Source organism: Desarmillaria tabescens (assembly GCF_030435595.1).
Source record: "Desarmillaria tabescens strain CCBAS 213 chromosome Unknown EV420scaffold_15, whole genome shotgun sequence".
Classification (NCBI taxonomy): domain Eukaryota; kingdom Fungi; phylum Basidiomycota; class Agaricomycetes; order Agaricales; family Physalacriaceae; genus Desarmillaria; species Desarmillaria tabescens.
Window position 1 is genome coordinate 523,502 of NW_026848314.1, and position 23,741 is coordinate 547,242.

Here is a 23,741-nt window from a genome sequence, read left to right on the forward strand (position 1 = left end):
ACGCGACTACTAGAATTGCCGTTGCCTCAGATGGTAATAAGTCCTAGTGAGAGACTGACAGGCTTAGCGTTGGAGACACTACAACCGGGGGTTTAAAATCACAACTCAAAAGATTTGTGGCCATCTGTTAGCTGCGGGTTAATCAGCCTACAAGTAACCGAAAGGCATGACATGAGCGGTGCGTACGAGCCTTGTGGATATGCCAAAAATCTTGACGGTGGTCGTGATCGTGCATCGTGGCTCAAGAGCAGACATAGAAGCATATAGACTCGGAAAATACCGCAACTATTTACTTTGGGTGTCCTCGGTTTTTCAGCTGACAGATAGCGGCGGCATATGCAGTCTTCGTTTACTTGTTTATCCGGAGTTCGATGTCTTGAATTGAAGGGGCACTAGGAAGAGATCCTGTTCCGCCGCTTGACACGACAGCGACAGCAATGGGCCTGAGACTAGACACAGCAGAGAGACGATTTCTGTTCCCTGATCTCTCGAAATGTGCCGTACCTATCACAATACGTGTTCTGCCTGAGGACAAGGAGAGGACGCACCAATGGCTGCTTGAACGACGTGATGGTTCAGGGAAAGAGTTTATTCCGATTGCTGACAGGGCGGCTAACCAAATTGGGAATTCCCGAGTTTCTCGTCGCTGAGAATACAGGTATTTATGTAGGCGTTTTGACTTTGAACTGCCCTGGCTTTTTTTGCACCGATGAAGAACGGGTTCTTTTGAGGCCGGACAAGTGCGAAATCAATTTGAAATAAGAATGTACAGTAATTTCAATCAGTACAAGTAGTAGTCCGCGATTTCAGCATCTAGTAGCACAGTAGAACATTGTGTAGAAGTGTATATATGAACGCGTGAGCGTAGACGCGTCATTATTGATTATATGTAATATTCACAAGTCCGAGTGATACACAATGCACATATGCTACAAAGTCAGAGTCAGCCATTGAATAAACCGCGTAGCCAGGCCCAATACACTTACCAATATAAGCTGGAGTCTCATTCAAATCGATTTAATTAAAAGCACGATCCAACCGTGCCACTTCCGTGGCACCCCTCAGGCTCATACTGAATGCGAGGCTTTACGCCCTGCATTAAAATTAAACGCCGGCATTTAAACCATAACATGAGGCTCACCTGAGCTTCGGGTACTGTAGCAGGTACTGGCGAAGATGCGACGAGCATGGTCGTGACTGAAGAAATTGGTTAATATAACGACAGCAAGAAGCAAAATATGACGTACAGGTCAAGAAGATAGTAACCAGAGACAGACGACAGTACATTGCGTTAATAGGGTTTTTGGTTGGATGTGCAGATACTTAACATTTCTCGACGACGCCTTTTAAACATATTGAGGAGGATAGGTGGACGAAAAAGAACAATGTTACCGACTCACGGCACCTCTCCTGAGGTAGCCTTTAATTATAGATGACGCACCTAATTCGCCTTTCGCGTGTATTTCGCTAGCCCGCTCATCATTAACGGATCGGACTGGACTGCGTAAAAGTAACAATAGATGCCAAGAATAAGAGGAGCCGACGCAACAGATAACATAAAGGCTGTTCAATAGGAAGGGAAAAGCGTATGTCGGTCATTCTTTCCCTTGAAGCATGCGGTCGCATAGCCCATCACCTTTTCTCAGTCACATCTCCTTGCGCACTAGTCCATTCAAATTGCCTGTCTCCAATAGAAATCAGCGAGCGGTGCGAGTCAGAAGAAAAAGGAAAAGCGCGTTATGTTCATTCAAACTGTCATTGCCAGGTCCCACGGCATTAATCCGGCTTCCAACTACAGGCAAGAATCAACCTGCGATTAGTTTAAGGTGATATTTATTCCAGACTCGGCATACGCGCGTGTAGTACTGTTGTCCGAGGAACGAGCACGGAAACATTGAGCTCGCGACTGAGTACTCGTTGTCGTACTTTGTTGCTGTGTCAACATTGCAATGGTCTTCGCGAATTGCGTATCCTGTGCAGGCTTAATGGTAAAACTAAGTCAGCATTGCATCAGAAACGCACAAGGCCTCCTCTCCCATTATCATTCCAAAGCACAACTACAACACGGATATATCATCAGCAGAAAGATGTCTTCTCAGAGGAAGGCTATTCGCCTGGTAAAACCTTCACCGTCGAAAAATTTTAGGCCAGCCTATAAATACTCGCAGCGCCTCGTTGGTTTCTATCCGTATTTGCTGTGCATGCATCACTGCCTGCTACGTAGACGTAGGAACGGTCTTGTAGTCGGTGTTACTGGTGGTATCTTCAATGGGTAGGCTGCGATACATTCGCTCAGCGGGATTCTTCGACATGACGATACATTCGCGATCGTTACCATCCTCCTTCCTGGCCTCGACCCTTTGTTCCAGCTGGTCAAAAAATAGAAAGTTAGCAAGGGAGCCGACTAGATTATCACCCCAAGAAATAATCATGCTGACCGCAGTGGCCAATTTTACCTCTTTACTCATGCTCGCACTTCCGGCCGTTAAGCTTCATAATCATTCGTGATCGCAATAGATCGGAAATTGTGCTTGTTACCTTTTTTCTTGCCTACTGTTCCGCAAGAAAATAGGTTCGGCTGTTTGCATCGGATGTTCCAATCTTTTTCGGGCTGTCATTTTCTTTCTATATTGGAATTTCACCATCATGTTGGTATCTTTTGGACTCTCTGAAAGATCCGAGTCCTGGCGTTGTACACGCGCCTCTCTGAAAGAATTAGCCCGTTCATTTAAAAAATATCGGATATATCCGAGACTTACTGACTGAAGGTATCTCAAGAGGGTAGCCGTAAGAGGGATCAACACGTAGCATGACTGCATGATGTCTGCCACAAATTTTACCAGGAAACGAGGACCAGCTCCTTAACTTGTCAAGAAAGCCAATGGTTTCTCATAAGGCTGTCGGGGAACGAACGAGACAGTTGTAGTACATACCAAATTTCTCGACAAATATTAAAAGTGCAGTCGTCGTTCCTGAAATAATTGACCCAAAATTGATCATGATTCGCAGAAGGGAAGATCTGTCAAAGGGGGAAAAGGTTTGTACGAGTAGAAGGCTCAAAGAAGAAAATGCGATACCTCTCGGAAAGTTTGCGACTCTTACTCCTACACCGTCCGGATGAGAGGTTTAAGCCGGACACCAATGATTTCTATAGACAGTGTTCTAGATTTCCATACAGCCACAGGAGTTCGATGTCCGGATTTCAGGATTTCAGGCCCAGTGACAAAGGTATACTTAGCGCAGGACGCTGGCTAATTGACTTGTTGAGGAACCTTGTTCAACTAGATTGTGATAAAGACAGCCAGCACAGCAGTTACTTTACGAGGCTAATCAGCAGCTTGCCCAAACAGGTTCCCCTTGTAAATGATACAGATGAATAGTGCGGCATTATACGGCAGCGTGACAGCAAATTGCAGGATGCCGTGGTGGTAGGAGAGTGAAAGGCGCAAATCGGAACCGGGCCGAGTTCACCATCGAACCGGGTTACGTCATCGCCTCTCCCTTTGACTTGCGAGAAACTGGCAGCTTCAAACTTACCTGAGCCACCGATCACTACTGCGCTTAACTGTGAAATTTCTCCAATACTTGCCACGTTCTCTATTCCTTTGGATGCGATATTCGAGACCGGCTTATCATTACTTATTTGCTTCATGAAGAAGAGGACCAACCGTTGAACACGCTGTCACTCTGAATGCTTAACTGTATTCACTCATCAAGGGGGAGAAGCTCTGTATCTCCCTCAATCGCCCCATACCCTGCCAACTTTTGTGGGTGATACGGTACTCGGTCTAACATCTTGTCCTCTCATATCGCCTTGGCGCAGTACTTGTGGTTCTTCAAATGTCTTGCGATGATCACGGTCGATGCATACGTGCGCCTCAAAAAAGCCCCCATTTCTCAGTGTTCTGATCAGAGAGATCTTCGACGGCGACATTTGAGCTATGCACCATTCTTGACTGGACTCAAAGGCGGCGAAACCTTTTTGATCACGCTTGAGAAGCCCCCGTGGGTATCTTGCTCTTACTTGTAATGGAAGAGACCCACCATACCGTATACCTCGGAAAATCAGGAGGGTGCATTCCAGGCACCTGATTCCTGGCGATCCAGTGCGGCGAAGGGTTGCCCGCCTTGGGGCTCTTCCCATATCGGATTCGCTCATGTGGATGTCAGGTCGGACGAGTCATCATTCTAATCCACGTTGACTGAGAAGCCTTCTGATTTCGGTTTTTGCGTCTGTCATGAATGTCCAAAATCGGATCACCTTTTCAAGGGGGGACTTTGCGGTTCAAGGAACCGGAATTCTTTCAGCGCCACCGCCATTATGCAGGACGTTAATATTTCCCAGCGGAACGTTCTTCTTCTTGAAGTACCGGTGTAACGAACTGTTGGGCATGATTACGACTCTTTCCGAGCGCAAGCGACGTCGACGTCCGGCTGTCAGTTATATACAGTGCAATGGAGGATCGAGTACTCGATATTCTGAGAAGAGAAGCACCGTAGAGGCGGACCAATTGACGACCAGTGTACAAGCTGCTGTCCGCAGGAGTTGCAGTAACAGAAGAATTCGGCAGGCAGTTTTTACTTGGCTATCAACACTCCGAGGCGCGTCCTGCATTTCTCTGGATCTCTTGTGTCATATTGCTCGGGCTCGGTTTCCATCGAATGGCTTTGTTCTAACGATGACTGAGCTTTGACAGTGGTTTACCGGACAAAACACACGGCATGGAGCGCGTTGGGACATTTTCCAGCTTCTCAGCCCAGCGAAACAAACCAGTTGTTTAGGATGACTGCTGCCTTTCTGCTTTTTCGTTTTTGCCAAGATCATGACGCCCATACGGTACGCCAGTTTACTACCTCGGGAGCTGGAAAAATCAGAAATAAACACGGGTTTAGCCGTTGCTCTTGCCTTTCACTAACGTACTGAAATTATCTGAAGTACGATGGGTTCCAGTGTATTTCCATAGCGGGCTAGACCTCAGAACTCGGTGACCCAAGCGCGCTTCCTGTTCAGGAGCTTTGAATGCCGATGCTATGGATGCCATAGGACTCTTCTTCGAGAAGGCCGATGTCGGTGCGCGGGATAAATACGGTTGTGCCCCTTTGCACATGGCCCCATCTACCGCTGCCTCTAAGAGTTAATTGTTTACAGCGCCGATATACACACGAAGCAACAGTTGACTATGCACCTCTTCATCCCACAGCGCCAGAGGAATCGGCCGCCGATTCAGAGGTCCAGGGGCCCATAAGCTAATGTCATTTGTGTTGTAGGGAAGTGTACTCAGAAAATGTCCTACTATAGCGCATCTCTGTGAGCTTGAGAATTGCACATACACAAAATGGTAAATATATACATGCGTACACTGCACCTGCGGATCGATTTCCAGCAAATTGTGGCGGGATCTCATCTTCGTTATACGCCCTCCAGCGCCCTCCCCGCCGGTTCTGTCGGTGTCGAGGTACTTACTACTCTCGTACATTTGTGGTTCCCAAACGCAGGGAACAAAATCTGTGCTGGATATGTTGATGTAAAATATCTGATTCGATTATGACCTGTGTTACCTGGCTTACAGAAATTGTTGGAATGCTAGGCTATACATCAAAGCAGTACTACTATTGGAGCTTATTGGGCTCCAACGAATCACAAAGTCCATGACGACGATGAGTACTCAGCTGCTCCACGCCTAGAATTGTTATCCTCCGCTAGAGGACTCTTAGTCTTTGGATAGGCAAGCAGTCAAATTTGAGCTTGAGTTCAGACGAACAAAATTTGAACAAAAATAGATTTAGAAGTCGGAAAGAGCCGGCCCGCACGGCATTCGAAAATCAACCGTGACGTTCACTGACCGTCGCGGTTAATCAACCGATATCTCAGCAAAAGCCTCCATCGTCTTTGCTTATCTTCGCTTTGAGCTTTATCCATTGCATTTTGGTACACTGTCTTTGAGGACATCTGCTGATGTTTCGTTGTTGCAGGAAATGTTGTCCCTGTTAAGCCTGGAACGGTTGTTACCGTCGGCAGATGCCATCAGCACTTCAAACACAGCAGTGAGCGCTTGATGCCAACGTCCTTGTCGTAGGTCCAGGGTGCTGTCGCGTTGTTTGCGTGAACCTCGGAATGGACAAGGCCATGGACGACACCTCAAGACTATTCTATTCGCTCAACATCGAAGGGGAAAATGGTATCAACTCTAATGCCAGCTACCTCCCGTCGGATACTGAGGATTTCAGCTACCCGGACCAGTGTTCTGTCATCACATACCGACATTTCGACACGCCCTACTACCTATGAGCAGCTCATTGACTATCTTGACATGCTCAAGGTACCCGTCATAGATGGGGGCAACCTTCTACTAGGGAAGAAAATAGGACTTGGCGCCAGCTTCCACGTCCAGGAAGGGAGATTTCTTAATCGGAGCATCTATTCCTCACTCGTTGCGGTAAAAACACCACGAGAAAGTATCCACAAGCACCCCCACATCCTAAGCTCAATTATTAGGGAAGTCCTAGACGAAATACGAGTTATGTCCCATCTTTCGCTACATCCGAACGTAGCAACCCTTCTGGGCGTCGTTCTCGAGGAAAGCGGAAGCGAGCGCCTTCTGCCTCGGATTGTCATGGAGCGATCCGTTGGATCGTTAGGAAGTCTTCTTCGGAAATCGCAGGGAGGGCTTCCTAGACATCTGAAGACCCGATTTTGTCTGGATGTAGCTGCCGGTCTCGAAGCCCTTCACCTCATCGAAATCGTACACGCCGACGTCAAGTCAGATAACATCCTCATCTTCTACACGGCGGAAAACTGGTTTGACAACTGTGTCCCCATGTTGACCGCAAAAGTCTCCGATTTCGGGTTCTGCGTCCCAGATACCAATGCACGGAATATAGCCGCTGGCGCAAGCGGAACTGTGCGCTTTAGGGCACCGGAGACTCTTTACGAGGCGCCTCCGTCCTTGCGCCAGTATGCCAAGCTTCCTGAGCGAGATCTCTATTCTTACGGAGTGATGGTATGGGAAGTTATCAATGACGGTCGTCTTCCATTTCCCACTGTCAGCGACGCCAACATTCCAAGTCCTTCAAGCTCTCCACCGAAGATGGAGCGTCTGATTGTCTCATCAAAAGCAGTGTGGTGGAGGTTGAGGGTTTCTTGACAACTATACGGGGTACCGTCCGCAGGAGTCCAAGTACCAGAATGTCATGGCAGGACGTCTTTACGTCGCTTTCGACAGCTTGCGACGCTTCTTGTATTTCCCCGAGTCCCAACCTTTCCATTGTACAGGTATTGTATTTTACCGTTTTTTTATTTTTGCACTTGTTCATCGCTAGAAAGTACTTCACAGACGCAAGTGAACGGCAAGTTGCGGCACAGTGGGATGAATCGCAACAATTCGGATGGATACCTAAAGTGCCCTTTCCATATACTGTGAGTCTCAGGCACCGATGTTCCGTTATCAGACGTTCTTACTTCCCTCCCTAGACATGGCGAAATGGTGACGACAGCAGCTATTCAAGTCTGGTTCTGCGCGAAGCTCGAAGAATCAACCAAAAGTAGGCCATGGGATTGGATCTCCGCCTATTCGACTTGCCCTTCATCACTTTCAGGGCAGGGAATATCTTAGCTATGAAAGAGTTCCTGCATATATTCGAGAAAAGCCAGATTCTCTGAATTAGGAGAACAAGGCGGAGCTCTTCTCCATCTGGCCTGTGGAAGTGGATGCAGTGGATGTCATTCGGGCTCTCCTTCAAAAGAAGACCAACGTCAGTGCTCCAGATAAACGCGGCCGTACGCCTTTACATATGGTGAAATCTGTCGCGGCCGCCCAAGTCCTAATCGACTTTGGAGCGAATGTACATGCTAGGCGACATGCAGGTACCAGAGGGCTACATGCCTCTCCACGTTGCTCGTTCCGGAGAAATTGCAGAGTTACTCATACAGAACGGTGCACTGATAGACGCACTATCCAACGACTCGGATACGCCTCTCCACACTGCTGAGTCTGCTGATGTTATTCGTGTCCTTGGAAGATACGGTGCAGATCCCTTAGCACGGGATAGCGCGGGGAGTGTCCCTCTACATCACGCATTCATAGATGATGTCGCCATGAGCCTGATGGACCTTTGTCCTGCCGCAGTCAAATGTGTAGACGCAGTACAGTTTCACGCCTCTCCATTTGCAGATTAACAACTGGGCTGGAAAAACGGTCCAACGGGCACTTGATTGTGGTGCCGACGTGACTGTCGTCAGCAAAATAGGGACAACGCCTCTCTTTGGTACCACTACCTTCGAAAGAGTCAATTACGCAGGGTATCGTGTCCTATTCGAAGCTTTCGCTGATACTAGGAAGCAGATCCCGCCGGCGGATGAACTGAAGTTATTAAGTCCGCCTCTACATGAGATCACTGAGCCAAAGTTGATGGAACTCTTCCTTCGCAATGGCTTTACGAGCTATATCGAATATGGAAGCCCTCCTTATGGTCATACAGCCCTTCACGCAATAGCTGATCGGGACTTGGCTCTACATAGAGCATTTTCAATGTGGTTGACATTCACCACGGCCCGCTCCGTGATCGATTATGGAGGCCTCCACCTTCACCTCTTTCAAAGGATGCGAACCTTGTGAACTTCTCGTCATCGGTTCCCTCTCTCGAACTTATAGATCTACTACTAAAATACGGCGGTGATCCTAATGTTCTCAATAAACAGCAAGCAACACCCTTGCACCTATTGGCCCAAAATGTTTTTGGCGACAAAGGACACGCTGAGAATACCGCTCTTGTTCAGCGTCTGGTGGATGCCGGTGGGGACGTTAACGCAAGGACCATCGATGGTGAGACACCCTTGCACCTTGCTTCGCGTGTAGAGACCGTCGTCGCCCTTCTGAAAGCCGGTGCCGATCCTCGAATTGTTGACAATGAAGGGGTAACGCCTCTTCACCACGTTTATCGTTTGTGTGAATCCTTCGACGTAGCTGTCCGCATGTTCCTCAAGCACGGAGCAAATATCAATGCTGCCGATGATGAAGGATTTACTCCCCTGCATTATGCGTGCCGGACCTACGAGGAGAATAGTAGAGGCCTCCGGCAGCTTAAAAGGTGGAGAAACGTTCCTTACGACAAGATTCGGCAATCATCTCTACCGGCGAAGGTCCGGTTGACGTCTGATAACGCTGATGAGGCTGTGAAGGCTCTGCTTGACAACGGGGCTGACGTTAATGCTCAGACAAAGGTGGGGGAAACCGCGCTGGATATGCTTTCTAGGCAACCTTTTGGATGGGGTGCATACAGCCTGTTGGTAGCTGCTGGAGCAACTCAAGCTTCTTCCAAAGCAGCACCATGGTGGAATTTCTAAGGCGCATGAATGATTCAAAACCACAATCGTGATTTACATTCAACATAAATTGGACAACCTTATATTCAAGTACTGCCTAAGTAGACTTCTTGTCAACTTGTTATGCGTGCTACATAATACAGTACAGAAGAGAAAATGGCCTTAGTTCCCGTCGTTGCGGCACTGATATGATGAAAGGGTTAAAATTTCATTCTCAAACGCGTGAGCAGGGACGTACGCAGACTTGGATACCATGTCCATCACAGGACCCCGACCTGGGATCGCCACGGCAGGCATAGCTACGAGGAAACCGTAAGCGACTGCCACCACTTCACATACTTGGACCTACTTCTGGCCGTTAAGATGTAACCCAGTGAACGTGATAGGGGAAGGGCTACAGCTAAAGGAGCCCTGCGTGCACGGGTTGTCGGTAATAACAGTCAGGACCGGGTTGCAAGAATCGTCATAGACCCTCCCTGAGAGTGGTCAGTTAAATTTGGGGGAAGAAGATTGAAAATATATCGCGTACAAGAGCCCGGAGGTCCTCCTCCAAGGTCGGCAATGCCGTAGCTGTAGAATTTATACTTAGCGTAGGTTACGAAATAGAGGAAATCCGCGTACTTGAAGCCAGGACAGATGGCTTTGGCCATACCAATAGTGGCGGCGAGGATAGCAACGGATTTGAGAGTGAATTGCATCTCGGTGACTGTGAGTTGCGTTGGAAGGTATCCTTCACAGATACTTGGGCTTTTATACGTTACATGAAACAATTATGGACCTCTCAGGGGCGCTGCATGGAGCACACGGTACAGCGGGAATAACGTAGGGAAATGAACACACAAGAGGTTGCTCATGGTCATGGAAGCTGAAGCCGAGTACGAACTCCACGGAGGTTATCGTCCTAGTTTCTGAAACAGACTCGAGGCGAGGGCAGTACGAACCCGGAAGTTCAACCGTGACGACAAATTCTATGCCAAGGTTGGTATTTACCGCCCCTTGTCAGGATGAAACAACAGTATGATTCGTTTGAGTACACCAGCTTAAGGCCTGACATAAACCTATACGAGAGAAGCAGGTTATTTGGAATATCATGTGCACGCCTGATACGATGCGAATGGCTCACTGTTACGCCACACTCCCTACTACAAAGTCCGCAGAAGTTTCACACGACAGGAAAAGGATGGATCGTTGGATGGCAAACGATTTCGAGGCCAGGGTAAGCAATCCGGATTTCAGGGTTTGATCTCGACATGTTCTAATATGCTGTGATGTGGCGTACCCTGTGGCCATCCATTTCCGAGGATTTTCCCTTAGAGTCGGCATCCGAATTATCTGTAGTCAGAGACGACAAAGATGTCACTGGCAGTGTCTGTTGATCCAGAGTGTAGATTATTCGCATGGATCTCGATGGTGTCGGTGAGAGAAACAGAGATCAAATAAGACGCATGCATTCTTCTATGGCAGCGAGCACGGTCTGGAGAACGAAATGAAGGCTGAGAAGATTCAAATCGGAGAAACAGAGGGCAGTCAGAAGCATACTTGGTAATTGGAGTAAAAAAATGTGAGCAGTCTACTAAAGAATTGTTTGAAAAATGCCCGTCAACTGTTCGAATATTTAACAGAGCCCCCTGGAGCCGGCACCATCCAAGATGATGATTGTGAGATGAGAAAGAGCCAGCGAAACGAGGTAGACCGATGTGGAGGAAGCTATTCTCATGCACTCACCAGTTTCGTGCCATCAATCATGTAGGCGTTTCAAAGGCGATTGCAAATTTGAATTATTCTCCCTTCTCCAGTCCAATCGTGTTTCGCACCGCACTGCATGTCCAAGTGCTACCCTGCTTGCACAAGTAATATTTGCCCTTGAAATTATACGCATTTTTAATCCCATCGTTACGAACGGGATTGCAACCCTTCCTACAGACCGGATGTAAGTAAAGGAAATATGATCCATGTATCGTTATTCTTGTCGATCTTTCCACTATTGGAATAGTACTTTGTGTTGCCCGCAGGCTGCGCAATATCCGCCATGATTTCAGCGGAAGATGTGGCGAGGATAATAGATAGAAGGAAGAGAATTTGCATGATGTCGCCTAAGAATATTGGAATCACAAAACTCAGTGAGAAGGGAGAACAGACAGTGAATGTTGGTACAAGCACGATGATGTACGTACGCTACGAGAGCCACAATCATTTTATACTGGACTTCTGTCAAAAGTCACGCACACAGATTGTATTGAAAGTAAACGCATGAGTATTCACCCGAGAGAACGACGAGTACGACAGGAAAAATGGTCAGATGTCAATAGTCTTTTGTGTAGCCACCGATGCTTGCTTCAAACTGGAGATCGATTTGAATGCATGTCGAGCGTATAGAAGGGTAAGTGCCAGGCTATACATGGTCACAGGGTGGATATAGAAGGTTGTGCACTTAGCTTTGGAACGGAAGACCGCTGAGTCAAGTTGGCTTCCGGTGTTTGAAAAGCAGCGAAGGTTACGGGATGAGGCAGAGTAGATCCAGAGAAGTCCTCAGCTGACCAGGAGGGCATAGGTATCTTCTAGAAATGATTGCTGAGACGCGGTCGGCGAAGTGGCTGGCGCGATACGCTTATGTAGACTGAGTCGTGACGGCACTTACCGTACTTTCGACGAGCAAGGATTCTGAAGTCATCGCGTGACATTTCTTGCGGCTTGTTGTGCTTCTTGCTACGCCACAGTCTCGACCCAAAAGGTCGCAGCAGTTTCACCCACGGGGCCGAGATCCAGGAAAAGGACGGACGATTCGATCCCATCTACAGTTCAGACATGTTCTATACTATGATACGGCGCATCGCTCTGATTTGCCTTCGGAGTTGATGGTCACGCGGATTACCGGTGGTAGGGAGAAACAACGAAGATGACAGTGACCATTGATCTAGAACCTAGATTATTTGAAGTCTGACAGCGTTATGCGTGCATGGTCATTGAGCAACGACCACCAAATAAAGAACAAGATTACACTCAAGACTTGAGAGTCGAGAAGAGAGACCCGGTGCTTTGAGACAAAAAAATTGCGAGTAGAGCAGAATCCAGAGTAGTAGTCATCTATTAGAGTATTCAATAGTGTATAGCAGCCCACTGAGGCTAGCAAAGGATTTGACAAGGCCAGGGTCAAGAGGCAGTGTCATGAAACGAAGCGGACCGACAACGAAGTTATGTCCGGAGAAATCCGAGGCATTATTCTCACGCATGGACCAGTTTCGCGTCAATAGGGGCATACGAAGTCACGATTGTATCTCTCAACACGAATTACATTTACTTGAAGCATTCTCCCTTTTCCAGTCCAACCAGGTTCCTCACCGCGCTGCACGTCCAAGTAGCTCCCTGTTTACACAGGTAGTATTTGCCGCCTGAGTTCTTGCAATTATGGGCGCTCTTAATCCCCGCGCTGGAAGCGGGGTCGCAGCCTTTCCTACATAGACAGATCTAAGTAAGTAAAAAAATAAGTACGCTGTGCATTGAATATACTTTGTCCATGTCTCGTTGTCCTTGGCAATAGTTCCGCCATTGGAACAGTACTTTGTGTCTGCAGGCTCCGCAACATCTGCCATGACCTTCACGGCGCATGCAGCGAGGATGATAGATAAAAAGAAGCGAATTTGCATGGTGTTCGATATCTGAATCTGCTGTGAGGGCGATGGTGTCCACAATGCAAGGGCCACAGTCCTTTTATACTAAAATTCTGTCGATATCCACGGACACGAATTATATTGAAGGTGAGAGCGTGAGGATTAGACGACAGGCGAAATGTCAGCCGTCAATGTCCCGTGTTCACTCGGTCGTTGAGCCACGAAAACTTGCTCAAACTGAGGATACTACTCGATGCATACTGCCTATAGAAGGGTAAGCGAGAGGTTGTACGTGGCTGAAAAGTGGGTATAGAAGGCTGCCCACTTAACTTTCGAGCAGAATCCCACCGGTGTTGGCTTGTCAAGTTGAGTTTGAAGAGAAGCGATGGATGACTACTAAGAACTTACTTCAAAAGACCCGACCATGAGGACATAGAAATATTCACTGGGCTGTTGCTGGACTGAGACGCGTCAGGGAAGTAGCTATTATGCTGGTACGACATACTACTGTAGATTGTAGCCTGCCAGTGAGTCCCGACGCTACTTCTCGCTACTCGTGCTTTTGGTTGATCAGTGATTGCCGAAGTCAACGGGTGGCGTTTGTTGTGGCGTGTTGTATTCCGGCTTCCATCTTTGCCGGTCCCCGGTTTGCTGCCTGCTCACTGACGGCTACCTTCCTCCTTGCAGTGGAAAACTGTCTTGAGAACGGGACGATATTCGTATAAATATTGGCCGTAACCCTGTTTCAGGTCGTGGGGCTGCTTTGATTCTGGTTCAAGTCCATGTCACGTCCAGGACGCTGCCTTTTAAATTCCAAACGGCCTCCATTTCCCTTGGACTGGACACGATTCCCCTATAATTACACTACCAGGCTGAATGCGACGTGATCAAGACGAGAGTACTACCACAACGGTCACGGCGCCTGGCTTCTATAGCGCGACCTTGGTCACTGTCCAAGGTATCTAGGCTCATTCACTATGCCGAGGAATCCAGTCTCAAGGTGTCAGAATTTGCTCTAGCCCGGATTTCAGTCAGAGGGCAATCTCGCTGGACCCGACTTCAAATTTGACGCTAGTAGATGCGCAGTACCTTGCACGGCCATCACAGGTATGCGGTAAATGCGCGTTCAAGGGACAAGTTCCTTCACTTTCGACAGAACCAAGGCAGCCTCCAAATGTGCGGATTTCGTATATCTGAACTCCGCATCTCGTAGGTTTCTCTTACATTCGGTTATATGCACGCTTCAGAATATCTCCAATCACAGTTGAGGGAGGCGAATCTCATCAGGCTTTGTCGAGGACCGTGGTCATGGTCGCAATGGCGGTTTTGGTTGTCACAAGATATGCAGTCTTAGCAACGTTTGTGTGGTCAAGACCGATATCCTTGACCTCCTTGAAAAAGAGTGTTAGCGATCGATAACACAGTGAGTCTACCTTCTGCGACACGTATTCATCTCTCATCGACTCTATATATAGAAGGGCAACAGGACTGGTTTTGTTCACAAGAATCGATCAGTTCCGACCTCGGCGCGTTCAATTATTGACAGATTCATGAATGACCCAAGTTGTCAAGAGCTAACTGTATCCTGGCCTACTCCATCTCTTCATATATCCCTTTCGAGGAAGATCTAGACGGTGCGGGCGAAGAGAAGGAGATGAAGCTTCATCTGAATAGCAACAAGGGAAACAGGGGATTGACCCTGTGATTGGTTCCCATACTAGCTCCTGATCCTTCTCTGTGCGACGAAGATACGCGCCCGCTGCTGCCATGGACCATCTCTATGAAGTGAACGGTGTTTCTTATCACGAGTCGGGCCCTGGAACGGATGCATCACAAACGGACGCTACTTCTGTATATCGCAAGTGTCGACGGCCTGGAGTCCGTACGATCACACTCACAAATAGCGAACGATGTGTGCTCACTGCAGGATCCGTACTTGGATAGAAAGAAGAAATGGGTGGGTCCTATCTGCCTGATTAGACATTAGCATGCTGAAGTAATAAGTATATAGACTTCAATTTCCACCGCTACATGTGTCCTCATAGCCTAAGCTTCGACCCTGCAACTGGCATCAGCGATCTACAGCTACGGCGGGTGATCATCATTTTGGGTTTCCCGGGCATTCAGAATAACACAGATGTTATGGTGATACGACACAGCATCGGTAAACACATACATGAAACGACAAAGACTGCCAGCTCCTTGTACCCGAACCACAACTTCACAACACGTTATCCAACGTCTCGCTACTTCTTATTTTGCCATTCGTTCAGTTGCTTTGGATCAAGGTTACGAGGTCGGCCTAGTGGAGAGCAAGGACTGACAATTGCAGTCCAGGGAGGTATTAGATGAAGTTTGCGTTCTTCGTCGTCTTTATTGGAACTGCTACTGCAATCTGCCCCGGATTCAAGTATGTTCTCCTGGGTATTCATCTTGTTCACGGGTGTTGAACATGCTTTCCTGTAGCTTTGGTATCGCTGATACCCACGGAGGGCCTCCAGGGTCTTGTACATCCAACTCTTCTCACACGTACAGCTTGATTCTTACCAACACTGATCTGGCAGGGCGCGTTTATGATAATTCATGCAACACCATCTTGACGGTGTTCGCTGACAACCCATGTACTCAAGGGGCTTTTGGCTGTTCTCCTGCACCCATCACGTTTAATAAGCTGCATCTAAACGGAGTATAGTACGTCCTGCCGATCTTCATGAATACTAGAATTCCTGTTAATCTTGCGCGTGATAGTTACAATTGTAGTCGCGAGACCAATTCCGAGAAATGTGAACAGAATGACATACAAGTTTGTGTGAGTCTCTTGCTATGATTTTGTGAAACGGGCTTGCTTCTAATTGTAATATCGGGCGTCGGCAGTGTAAATAGTATAATAATAGCATAATGCTCTTGTTCAACATATTGTAAACATACTATATCTTGTCCCTCAGGCATCAGGAATTGGGCATGAGATTCGCTAACTCGTCTCGGAGGAGCGGGTTTGCATAAATCCAGTTCTTTTGAGCTGTCGTCCAGTCGGGGATTTGGTAACCAGCCTCGTAGAATCCGGTTCACGAATATGCTTGACTACGATATGATGTTGAATTTCGGTCGCATACCTTGTATTTTGGTACGCTTGTTGGCACTCTTGGAAGTATTACTGAAAGTTTTGGAGCTGACAAAGCCGGCGTACCACCGACACGAATCGGCCCGACAGAAGCCGTCATCGTTGTTTAGCACCACCACTTACCAACACCGACATCAACACCTCAAATGTCACGTACGACTCCTTCGGACGAATTTCCTCAGCTGCCTCAAGAACTGGTCAACACCATCATTGACCATCTTCTGGATGATATTCCTTCTCTTCGCTCCTGTTCTTTGGTATGCCGGACATGGAGAGAACATGCACAGGAGAGCATTTTCCACAAGCAGCGCTTCTATGTATCTGGTGGTCCCCAAGGCGATCTCCACAAGTTTCGGATTCTTCTCCGCATGTCTCCACACTTGGGTGCCCTCGTGAAAGCCATCGAGTTGTATGCGATTGGATGGGTACCATCGACACCCCTCCCTCCCAACCCCCAACTGGAAACAGCGACTCCCGAAGTTCTACCGCTGTTACCCAAATTGCAGACATTTTCATTGAAAGTCACACAGGATAAAGTGTGGGACCAGATTGTTGGGGCGCCTGTTGCAGAAGCGTGCAAGTCAATACTTCGTACGACGTTCCTCACCGATATCCATCTGTCTGGGATGAGGTTCGATCTCTATTCCGATTTCATATGTCTTCTCTCAGACATTGTCGCTGTTCGTGAGCTCAATATCTCGGCCATTATTATCAAAAAATACGACGTAGCCAAGCGAGTCGATAGAAGGCACCTTCGCCTTACTTCTCTTCACATGAATCTGGCCCCTGCCCTCCTCAAAGTCTTTACACAGTGGTTTTTGAGTGACGAGTCACGTTTCGATATTAGCGAAATAGGCAAGCTTACGGTACTATCTACGCCCAAGAGTACTTTAACATGCAGGGAAGCGCTTGAGAACATCCTGAAGCGCATAGAAGCCGGCGCGATCACATCTCTCGGTCTCCAGAATATCTTGTCAGGTAAATGTAATCTCTCTTTATGTCCCTTTATCATACAGCTGACACTTTTACTTGCTCTAGGCCCCTTATCCGCCTTCGCGTCTCTTCGAAATTTACAGACGATCACATTATTAACGAAATCTTTATTCCCTTCCAAGAGCATAGCCTGGCTTGCGCAGGATATCATGGAGGGAAATTTTCATGCCGTACGGGAGTTCTATGTTCACCTCGAAATATCTCCATTCCAGGATAATGTGCCTACAAATAACGATTGCCACGTCGTGGACTCAATTGCTAGCACCTGCTGCGATGTTAAAGTGTGTGTTGTGTTGTTGTGCTAGGTGCATTGGGAAAGTGCTGTAGCCCGTTTCACTAATGAGATACAAGCTATGCTTCTAAATCTTCATCACAAGAACCTGCTTCACTTTGGTACGTAAATAATCTGTGTATCTGATTCTGTATCCTGTCGATGAAATTTCTCATAGATTTGTGGACAGTCTCAGAAGACGTGTATCACCGATATGACAATACTTTTCAATGGTGAAAATACGAAATACATGAGCTTCTAGCCTCAAGATTTGTTCGAGAGCCTTTTGCAAGCACGATGTGCAGTTACGCCCACCTACAAGAAATGGTTTATATTGAATTTGTGATAAATACCTTATTCATTTTCTTACAGAATTTATGCGGGCGGCGAGACCACTATATGTAGATGTTGTTTAACATAAAAGTCCCATGGTTCGGCCCGGTGCAACCGCTTTATCTCGAACTACCATATGGCATCCAGGGTCTTCCCTCTCGTCTTCCCACCACGATGCCTTCGGTCAAGGAAAAGGGAGAATTGTTACCAACATTTGTGGACGACCACAAGCCAGCATCCTGGAACTTCAAAACACTCTGTATCATCATCGTCTCATGCAGGTTACTCACCTGGACCATCTTTCGTTTCTCGGCGCCGGTACAAACACCTACTACTGTACCATTCTTCGCCAATATCACGACGTCGGAACTCCGGGCGTGCCCACATATTCGGGGCATATTGGACTGAAGGGTGATACACAAGAGAAACCGAAAAGGTCGTTCTTCTGGTGCGTCTGTTTCTTCGCTCTTCTTTGCAGGTACTCACAGTCGTGTAGGTATTTCCCTGCTGAACACGATGCTAACAATGCGCCTGTCATGTCTGTATTCCTCTGCGATGACTGCTGTTAGAGATTTTTCACACAGTGCATGGTAGCCTGACGGTTGGAGGCGGGCCAGGAACCAGTGGATTGATCAACCCTGTATTCGGTCAGTCGCCTTGCACGATGACCAAAGACGGACTTGTGCGAAACCCCGAGAAGAGTGAATGGAGCGAACATTACAACCTCGTCGGGCTCGACCATGTACGTTGTATTTATCAATGCTTGGGCATTTAGGATCACTAAGCTTTTCTGCAGCCGGTCGGTGCTGGTTATTCTTATGGATCAAGGGTCAATAACAGTCGTGATGCAGCTTATGATGTGTACGATTTCTTACAGAAGTTCTTCTCCATCTTTCCCGAGCTCTCCAGGAATCAGTTCTACGTGTCTGGGGGGTCGTACGGTGGCATCTATGTTCCGCACATAGCTACAGTTATACATGAGCAGAACCAGCGACATACAGGTGCCATTAATATCAATTTAGAGGCTCTGCTTGTCAGCAATCCCTTCTCTGTAGGTTTACGAAGCGTATGTGCCGGTTCTGCTGGACTTATGGAAGTCATAGGATCCTGCCTCGCACTACAAGTGGCAGCTCTACTACATGTGCACATTGACCGATGTATACAACTCCACCACCTGCGCGGACCTGCATGCTGTTCTACCGTCTTGCCTCGAAAGCATCGAGATGTCGATGTTGTCTCCCACTCTGGACAACAAGCTCGCGTCACTCAAAGTATGTATAGCTATCAAGGAAGGTGACACCCATGGTAGAGTAATCGAGGATGTTCGACGTGTGGTGCGTCTTCCGTCTTATGGCTTAGGGGGCTGGTCTGATGTTCTCTGTCGACAGTGTTTTCCCTATCCAGACGACCCATTGTCATGTCACTCCGAATTCACTTGGGCAACTAAGTTTTTCAACAGTTCAACTACGAAGGCGTTACTTGGTGTCCCGGACTATGTCAATTATACGTCGTTTAGCGGTGATGTGAGTAATGACTTCATAGGGAACGCAGATATGTGAGCAAGGATCAGGACTTTAAATTGAGATTTATCAATAATAGAGATGACATAGATGGCACAGGCATTACCTCCTCTACGAACCACTTCTTCAAAGTGGTATCCGTGCACTGCGTGCGTACAAGTTTCTGTTCTCTTCCCACACGCACCTTAAACTTGGCGATAGACTGGATAGGCGCTCGCGACGCCAACTGTCCTTGGCCAGGAGTCCTCTCATTCGTAAAAATTCTCAATACTTTGCGTCCTCTCTTACTCACATATATGTAGCTCAAACTCTTACGGACGCCGTTCCAGCAAGAGTTCCTCGCAGCGCTCGATTTGTCTTGGTCTGACGGGGAAGCGACTGTCCGCGCCATTGGTGCTGGGGCGGGGAATATGACGTACATCCTCTTGGCTGAGGCGGGTCATTTTGTGAGTAGTTTTTTTCCTGTGCAGCTCTGGAGGAGTTTGACCAATTGTGCAGGTGGTCAAAGATCAGCCTGCACTTGCGAAGAAAATCGTGGAGGGATGGATTGAGAACAAGCCTTGGTTTGACTAGGCGTGTGTACTGAAAGATAATTTTCGATGCTGGAAACTTCGTAGAAAGTGAGCCTCGCAGTGAAGGTCAACTAGATAAAAGCTTCCCTTCAAGGTGCACGTATCTTCGTATTCAAATCCTCCAAAGGCACGCCATATTGTAAACGGGATACTGATCCCATGAAACGGGCTAGGTCGGTCGTTCTAAACAACGTTTCAAAGTAGCTTCGGGCTTTTCCCAAAATCGTGAAAATCCTAGACCGGGGACCAATATCACACCCGAAGGAAAAGAAGAGTATTCGGTTGATGAAAATCGGGACGCTGACGCTGGGGTAGGGGAGATGGAGGTTATTGGTGCGTTATGTTGGTACGTCCTGAGGAGGATGAAGGTTGCCGTGTGCAGAATAGAAAGACAATGAGGATCTCGACAGTTGGCTGATGAAACACGAGATACGGAGAAATTTTTTGAAGTATGGGTGGGTGTAACCCATACGGATTACGCATTATGTACTGCTATTTACCTAGACCATTAGATACTTCCACGGATCTCGAACAGATCGAGATCACTTACCTTCTTGACTAGTTACGTTCTTGTTCGTACCGCAACAGAGTTGATTCCTATTCTGTTGCGCGTGTTCAGTGTTCCCAGCTACGGCCTGGGTTCCACTATCTTATTACTCAGGAGACTGTAACGCCGATACACTCCAACAATGCTGTGCGGGCGGCCTCTATCCACCGAACGGTATCCATGACATCGTTTCCCCTCTCGGGGTCGTGAAACCGGCGTATAAATGATAAATCTGCTAATCGCCTCCAGTTCCAGCCCGGGCTGGTTCCCTGTTCCCACAAGACGAGACACTGACGGATAGAGACGAATTGCTACGACTCCATTCACCAACCTGAGACTCTCCTTCATTACAGACCATATTGATCAACCGACAGTGACACATACTTCCCTCAAACTGCCTTCACCTTTACTCGCCAGCCCCTTGCCCGGAACTTCTTCGCCACCGTTACCTACTTCAGGCCTGTCGACCTCCGCCTCTGAGCCCTCGACCGCCCTATCCATCCATCAACGGCGTGGGTTCAGCGTTTCCTTAACTTTGCATCTGCCACAACGAGAAATCGTATCCCCACATATCGTTCCTGTTCTGGGCCCAAAGGGTCATCTGCAACCCCATGCGTCAAACCTTCCGAGGAGGACAAGTCGCAAGAGGGTTCATCCTTGATTTAGATTACGATGGGTCGAGACAAAGGATATTAAAGTGTTCGTGTCTATTGCGATTGAATGTAGCATAGTATACAATGGATGGTATCGACCAGAACGTGTATATATTCCTCTAGAAATTACCTACGGAAAAAGTCCAAAGCCAAAACTAAGTGTGTATGTATTAAATGAATGGATTCAGAGAGTGGTACCCGTCTTTATGAACTTGAAGCCGAATCGCGGGCCGACACAGCGGTAGTAGAGCTTGTCTGCGAGTGCAGTTTCTCGGCGTCTGAAGTTTTTGACGGTCGGTCCATATTCCTCGCTATCGACCATACAGCGTAAGAGCCATAGCTGCACAAACAAATGAGTATCATATGTCAGGGGAACTGGGAAGGCAAAACATACACTTGTGTCGACATGAGTAATGCACAGATAAGAACCAACATCACGCTGAGAGCAATATCACTAGGTGTGTGGAACTTGGCCAACTTCACACCCCACCAGACAACCAGATACGTTGCGAATCCCATTTTGCACAAGCTGGATGATTACGATAGCATCAGTGATCAGCCGAAAGGCTCAAGAAAGAAATGGAACATACAATGATTGCACTGCGGCGAACTGTAACGTTCTCTTCACCAAGGGCTTAGGATACCGAAGTCTATATAGGAACAGCCCGATGAAGATGGACTGCTCTGTCGTTGCCTGGAAAAGCCATATGTATCCTGCAGTTGCAATGGCGGGATGTTCTGTGATTTGTAGAACGACTTGAAGGAATATAATGGCGAACAGGGTCTATAGAGTTCATGTGAGCCTGGAAGAAGGCGAACATTTGTGAAAGAACTTGCGCAGAAGTGGTGGATGAGTAAGGGCCACCTCATGTTTGGGCGGTAAGTCAGCTCGAAAATGTCTATACATATGTTAGCTCTTCATGGGACCTTTGATCGAAGAAGAGGACGTACATAAACCGGAAATAAGATTGCCTACTACTCTCACCAAGGAGATATTGAGAACGGTGTAGTCTTGACTCGCCACTGACCCGCCGACACCTTGTGTGATAAGTGCGACCAAGGTCAAAAATGTATTCATGGCATCTGAATTACCGTCAAGACCGGTCAGGCAAAGTTTAGGGACGAGACTCACAAGTAACAGTATTCCGCTTATTTTCGAACGATAGATCTCTGTATGTTGTATATATCCTTGGCAGCACCATCTCCACGCCTTTAGCGCCGACGTACAACAGGAAGAAGTACAAAATTGTGGGGATAGAATACTGTTCGAGTTCGTTTGAGTGGCGATAGCAACGATTGTAAAAGTAACTCACGAAAGCAAATGTAGTGGGGTATATCTGCAGCATGCTGAATTTCATCAACTCTGTCACAGCATCCTCAGACAATCCCTTCGTATTGTCGACCGTGAAAGAGGCGTTGGGCGCAACCAGGGTTGAGGCAAAGGGGAAGGTTTCGGTCACATTTTCGTATGACCTGGGGACTGCGAGAGTTAAGTATGAAAGTGATGAAAATGAGAAGGAAGCTTACTGCACACATCTCCGCCAGATGGAGAGATCTGGGGGCAATGAACCTCAGGCCGGAGTTTGACAATGTTCTTATGAATATATCTGTGCCAGTATCAATCTAGGTGAACACGAGGCGTTCAGAAAAACCCTACCTGCACATCGTTGTATTCTGTCCCCCTTGCCATGCATCTCCAAATGGAACTTCGTTGGCAAGAAATTGCATACAACTCTCATTCCTACAACGAGATTCAGCGTCGTGCCAAGTCAAAGATAGAAAAAAGACTTACGAATCGTAAACCTGGTTATCGCCCGTACAGTACTCCATCGCCGTACTGCAAATATCAGCAATAGCTCTTTGTACAGTTAGTGCTTGATTGTCGGCGTCGGTACCATTGTAGGAGACCCCCAGCTCCTCCGCAATTGTAGGCGCCAACTTTGGTAGGAGGAAGTCGAACGCCCATGGAAAGCGGCGGAGGGACATGTCATAGGACTCGACCTTCAAGTCGTCGTCAAACCGCATCCACATGTCGGTCTGCAGAGGCAAGGTATAGTTTATCGTCTTGTAATACACCGCTAGGATGACGCTTGCGGAGACGACGGGTCCCTCAATGGCGAGTGATTGGATCGACGCCCCCGAAGGTACGCCTATCAACTGGGTGGTGTTGAGCGAGGAGACGCCGCTGAATATTCCATAGAGGTACTCTAGTAGTAAAGTCGGTTAGTAAAGCTAAGGATGGAGACTGAGGCTACATACCTGTATTCAACAAGCCACCTTGGAATGCTGTATTCACATTTAATAAAGGCCTCGACGAGACAGGAAGGGAAAAAAATGAACCCACTGGTCATAACATCAACCCTCCCTACACAATCCTCAGCCAGAGCAGGGCTGGTGCTTCCAGATACATCAGAATTAATAAATCTACAATAATCCTCCCGTCAATTCCACATCTACCCATACACCGAGCCACTCACCCATCCAAAAATCCCTGAAACGCATCCAGATACGCCGAGGGCTGGTGTGCAAGAGCACAAGTGAGAAAAGCAAGAGTTGTGAGTAGACGCGACATTGACTAAACCTGAACCAGGGCGTAAGGCATAAATACCAGGCCGTTCACCCGCCCCCTATCATTCGTATCGGATGCGCCCAAGGCAATCCCGGATCCAGGAGGTAGGGCCGCCAGTGTGCAGGGTGCAATCCGATCTTCGACGTTCAACAGGCCGAGATCATCATGACCAGTAGTGACAAACAGTAAAAGCCTGATGTTCCTTTTATTGGAGTCCGAGCCGCTGCAAAGA

General features: G+C 47.8%; 7 protein-coding genes across 7 annotated transcripts; 4 read left to right on the top strand and 3 right to left on the bottom strand.

The window, feature by feature from the left end:
- Nucleotides 1–5,858: 5,858 nt before the first annotated feature.
- On the top strand, nucleotides 5,859–9,694 carry EV420DRAFT_1539244 (ankyrin repeat-containing domain protein). The gene is made up of 9 exons (XM_060473039.1): nucleotides 5,859–6,179; nucleotides 6,229–7,043; nucleotides 7,067–7,273; nucleotides 7,325–7,417; nucleotides 7,472–7,510; nucleotides 7,681–7,842; nucleotides 7,865–8,143; nucleotides 8,172–8,533; nucleotides 8,575–9,694. The coding sequence occupies exons 1-9, from the start codon at nucleotides 6,116–6,118 to the stop codon at nucleotides 9,341–9,343; spliced, it is 2,790 nt and encodes a 929-aa protein (XP_060331493.1). The 5' UTR covers nucleotides 5,859–6,115; the 3' UTR covers nucleotides 9,344–9,694.
- EV420DRAFT_312445 (uncharacterized protein) lies at nucleotides 9,414–10,201 on the bottom strand. The gene is made up of 5 exons (XM_060481660.1): nucleotides 9,944–10,201; nucleotides 9,852–9,892; nucleotides 9,672–9,798; nucleotides 9,561–9,621; nucleotides 9,414–9,505 (listed from the first exon to the last, which is right to left on the bottom strand). Exons 1-5 carry the CDS (start codon nucleotides 10,018–10,020, stop codon nucleotides 9,485–9,487), a joined length of 327 nt encoding a protein of 108 aa, XP_060331494.1. The 5' UTR covers nucleotides 10,021–10,201; the 3' UTR covers nucleotides 9,414–9,484.
- Nucleotides 10,202–12,574: 2,373 nt separating this feature from the next.
- EV420DRAFT_1539246 (uncharacterized protein) lies at nucleotides 12,575–13,458 on the bottom strand. The gene is made up of 5 exons (XM_060473040.1): nucleotides 13,436–13,458; nucleotides 13,339–13,391; nucleotides 13,256–13,287; nucleotides 12,830–13,190; nucleotides 12,575–12,773 (listed from the first exon to the last, which is right to left on the bottom strand). Exons 4-5 carry the CDS (start codon nucleotides 12,964–12,966, stop codon nucleotides 12,617–12,619), a joined length of 294 nt encoding a protein of 97 aa, XP_060331495.1. The 5' UTR covers nucleotides 12,967–13,190; nucleotides 13,256–13,287; nucleotides 13,339–13,391; nucleotides 13,436–13,458; the 3' UTR covers nucleotides 12,575–12,616.
- A 1,558-nt stretch (nucleotides 13,459–15,016) lies between these two features.
- Nucleotides 15,017–15,904, top strand: EV420DRAFT_312617 (uncharacterized protein). The gene is made up of 4 exons (XM_060481661.1): nucleotides 15,017–15,340; nucleotides 15,397–15,621; nucleotides 15,679–15,739; nucleotides 15,805–15,904. The coding sequence occupies exons 1-4, from the start codon at nucleotides 15,279–15,281 to the stop codon at nucleotides 15,811–15,813; spliced, it is 357 nt and encodes a 118-aa protein (XP_060331496.1). The 5' UTR covers nucleotides 15,017–15,278; the 3' UTR covers nucleotides 15,814–15,904.
- Nucleotides 15,905–16,117: 213 nt separating this feature from the next.
- EV420DRAFT_312715 (uncharacterized protein) lies at nucleotides 16,118–17,535 on the top strand. The gene is made up of 2 exons (XM_060481662.1): nucleotides 16,118–17,029; nucleotides 17,090–17,535. The coding sequence occupies exons 1-2, from the start codon at nucleotides 16,198–16,200 to the stop codon at nucleotides 17,347–17,349; spliced, it is 1,092 nt and encodes a 363-aa protein (XP_060331497.1). The 5' UTR covers nucleotides 16,118–16,197; the 3' UTR covers nucleotides 17,350–17,535.
- A 388-nt stretch (nucleotides 17,536–17,923) lies between these two features.
- Nucleotides 17,924–19,741, top strand: EV420DRAFT_1269669 (alpha/beta-hydrolase; the record flags this gene model as incomplete). The annotated part of the gene is made up of 10 exons (XM_060467515.1): nucleotides 17,924–18,096; nucleotides 18,145–18,186; nucleotides 18,243–18,390; nucleotides 18,445–18,699; nucleotides 18,752–18,986; nucleotides 19,053–19,203; nucleotides 19,259–19,317; nucleotides 19,370–19,422; nucleotides 19,471–19,614; nucleotides 19,667–19,741. The coding sequence occupies 10 exons, from the start codon at nucleotides 17,924–17,926 to the stop codon at nucleotides 19,739–19,741; spliced, it is 1,335 nt and encodes a 444-aa protein (XP_060331498.1).
- A 957-nt stretch (nucleotides 19,742–20,698) lies between these two features.
- EV420DRAFT_312846 (uncharacterized protein) lies at nucleotides 20,699–23,633 on the bottom strand. Its single transcript, XM_060481663.1, has 13 exons — nucleotides 23,418–23,633; nucleotides 23,285–23,364; nucleotides 23,200–23,226; nucleotides 22,733–23,147; nucleotides 22,598–22,681; nucleotides 22,468–22,547; nucleotides 22,254–22,420; nucleotides 22,073–22,202; nucleotides 21,892–22,023; nucleotides 21,778–21,839; nucleotides 21,531–21,724; nucleotides 21,335–21,469; nucleotides 20,699–21,280 (listed from the first exon to the last, which is right to left on the bottom strand). The coding sequence occupies exons 1-13, from the start codon at nucleotides 23,510–23,512 to the stop codon at nucleotides 21,145–21,147; spliced, it is 1,737 nt and encodes a 578-aa protein (XP_060331499.1). The 5' UTR covers nucleotides 23,513–23,633; the 3' UTR covers nucleotides 20,699–21,144.
- Nucleotides 23,634–23,741: the final 108 nt, after the last annotated feature.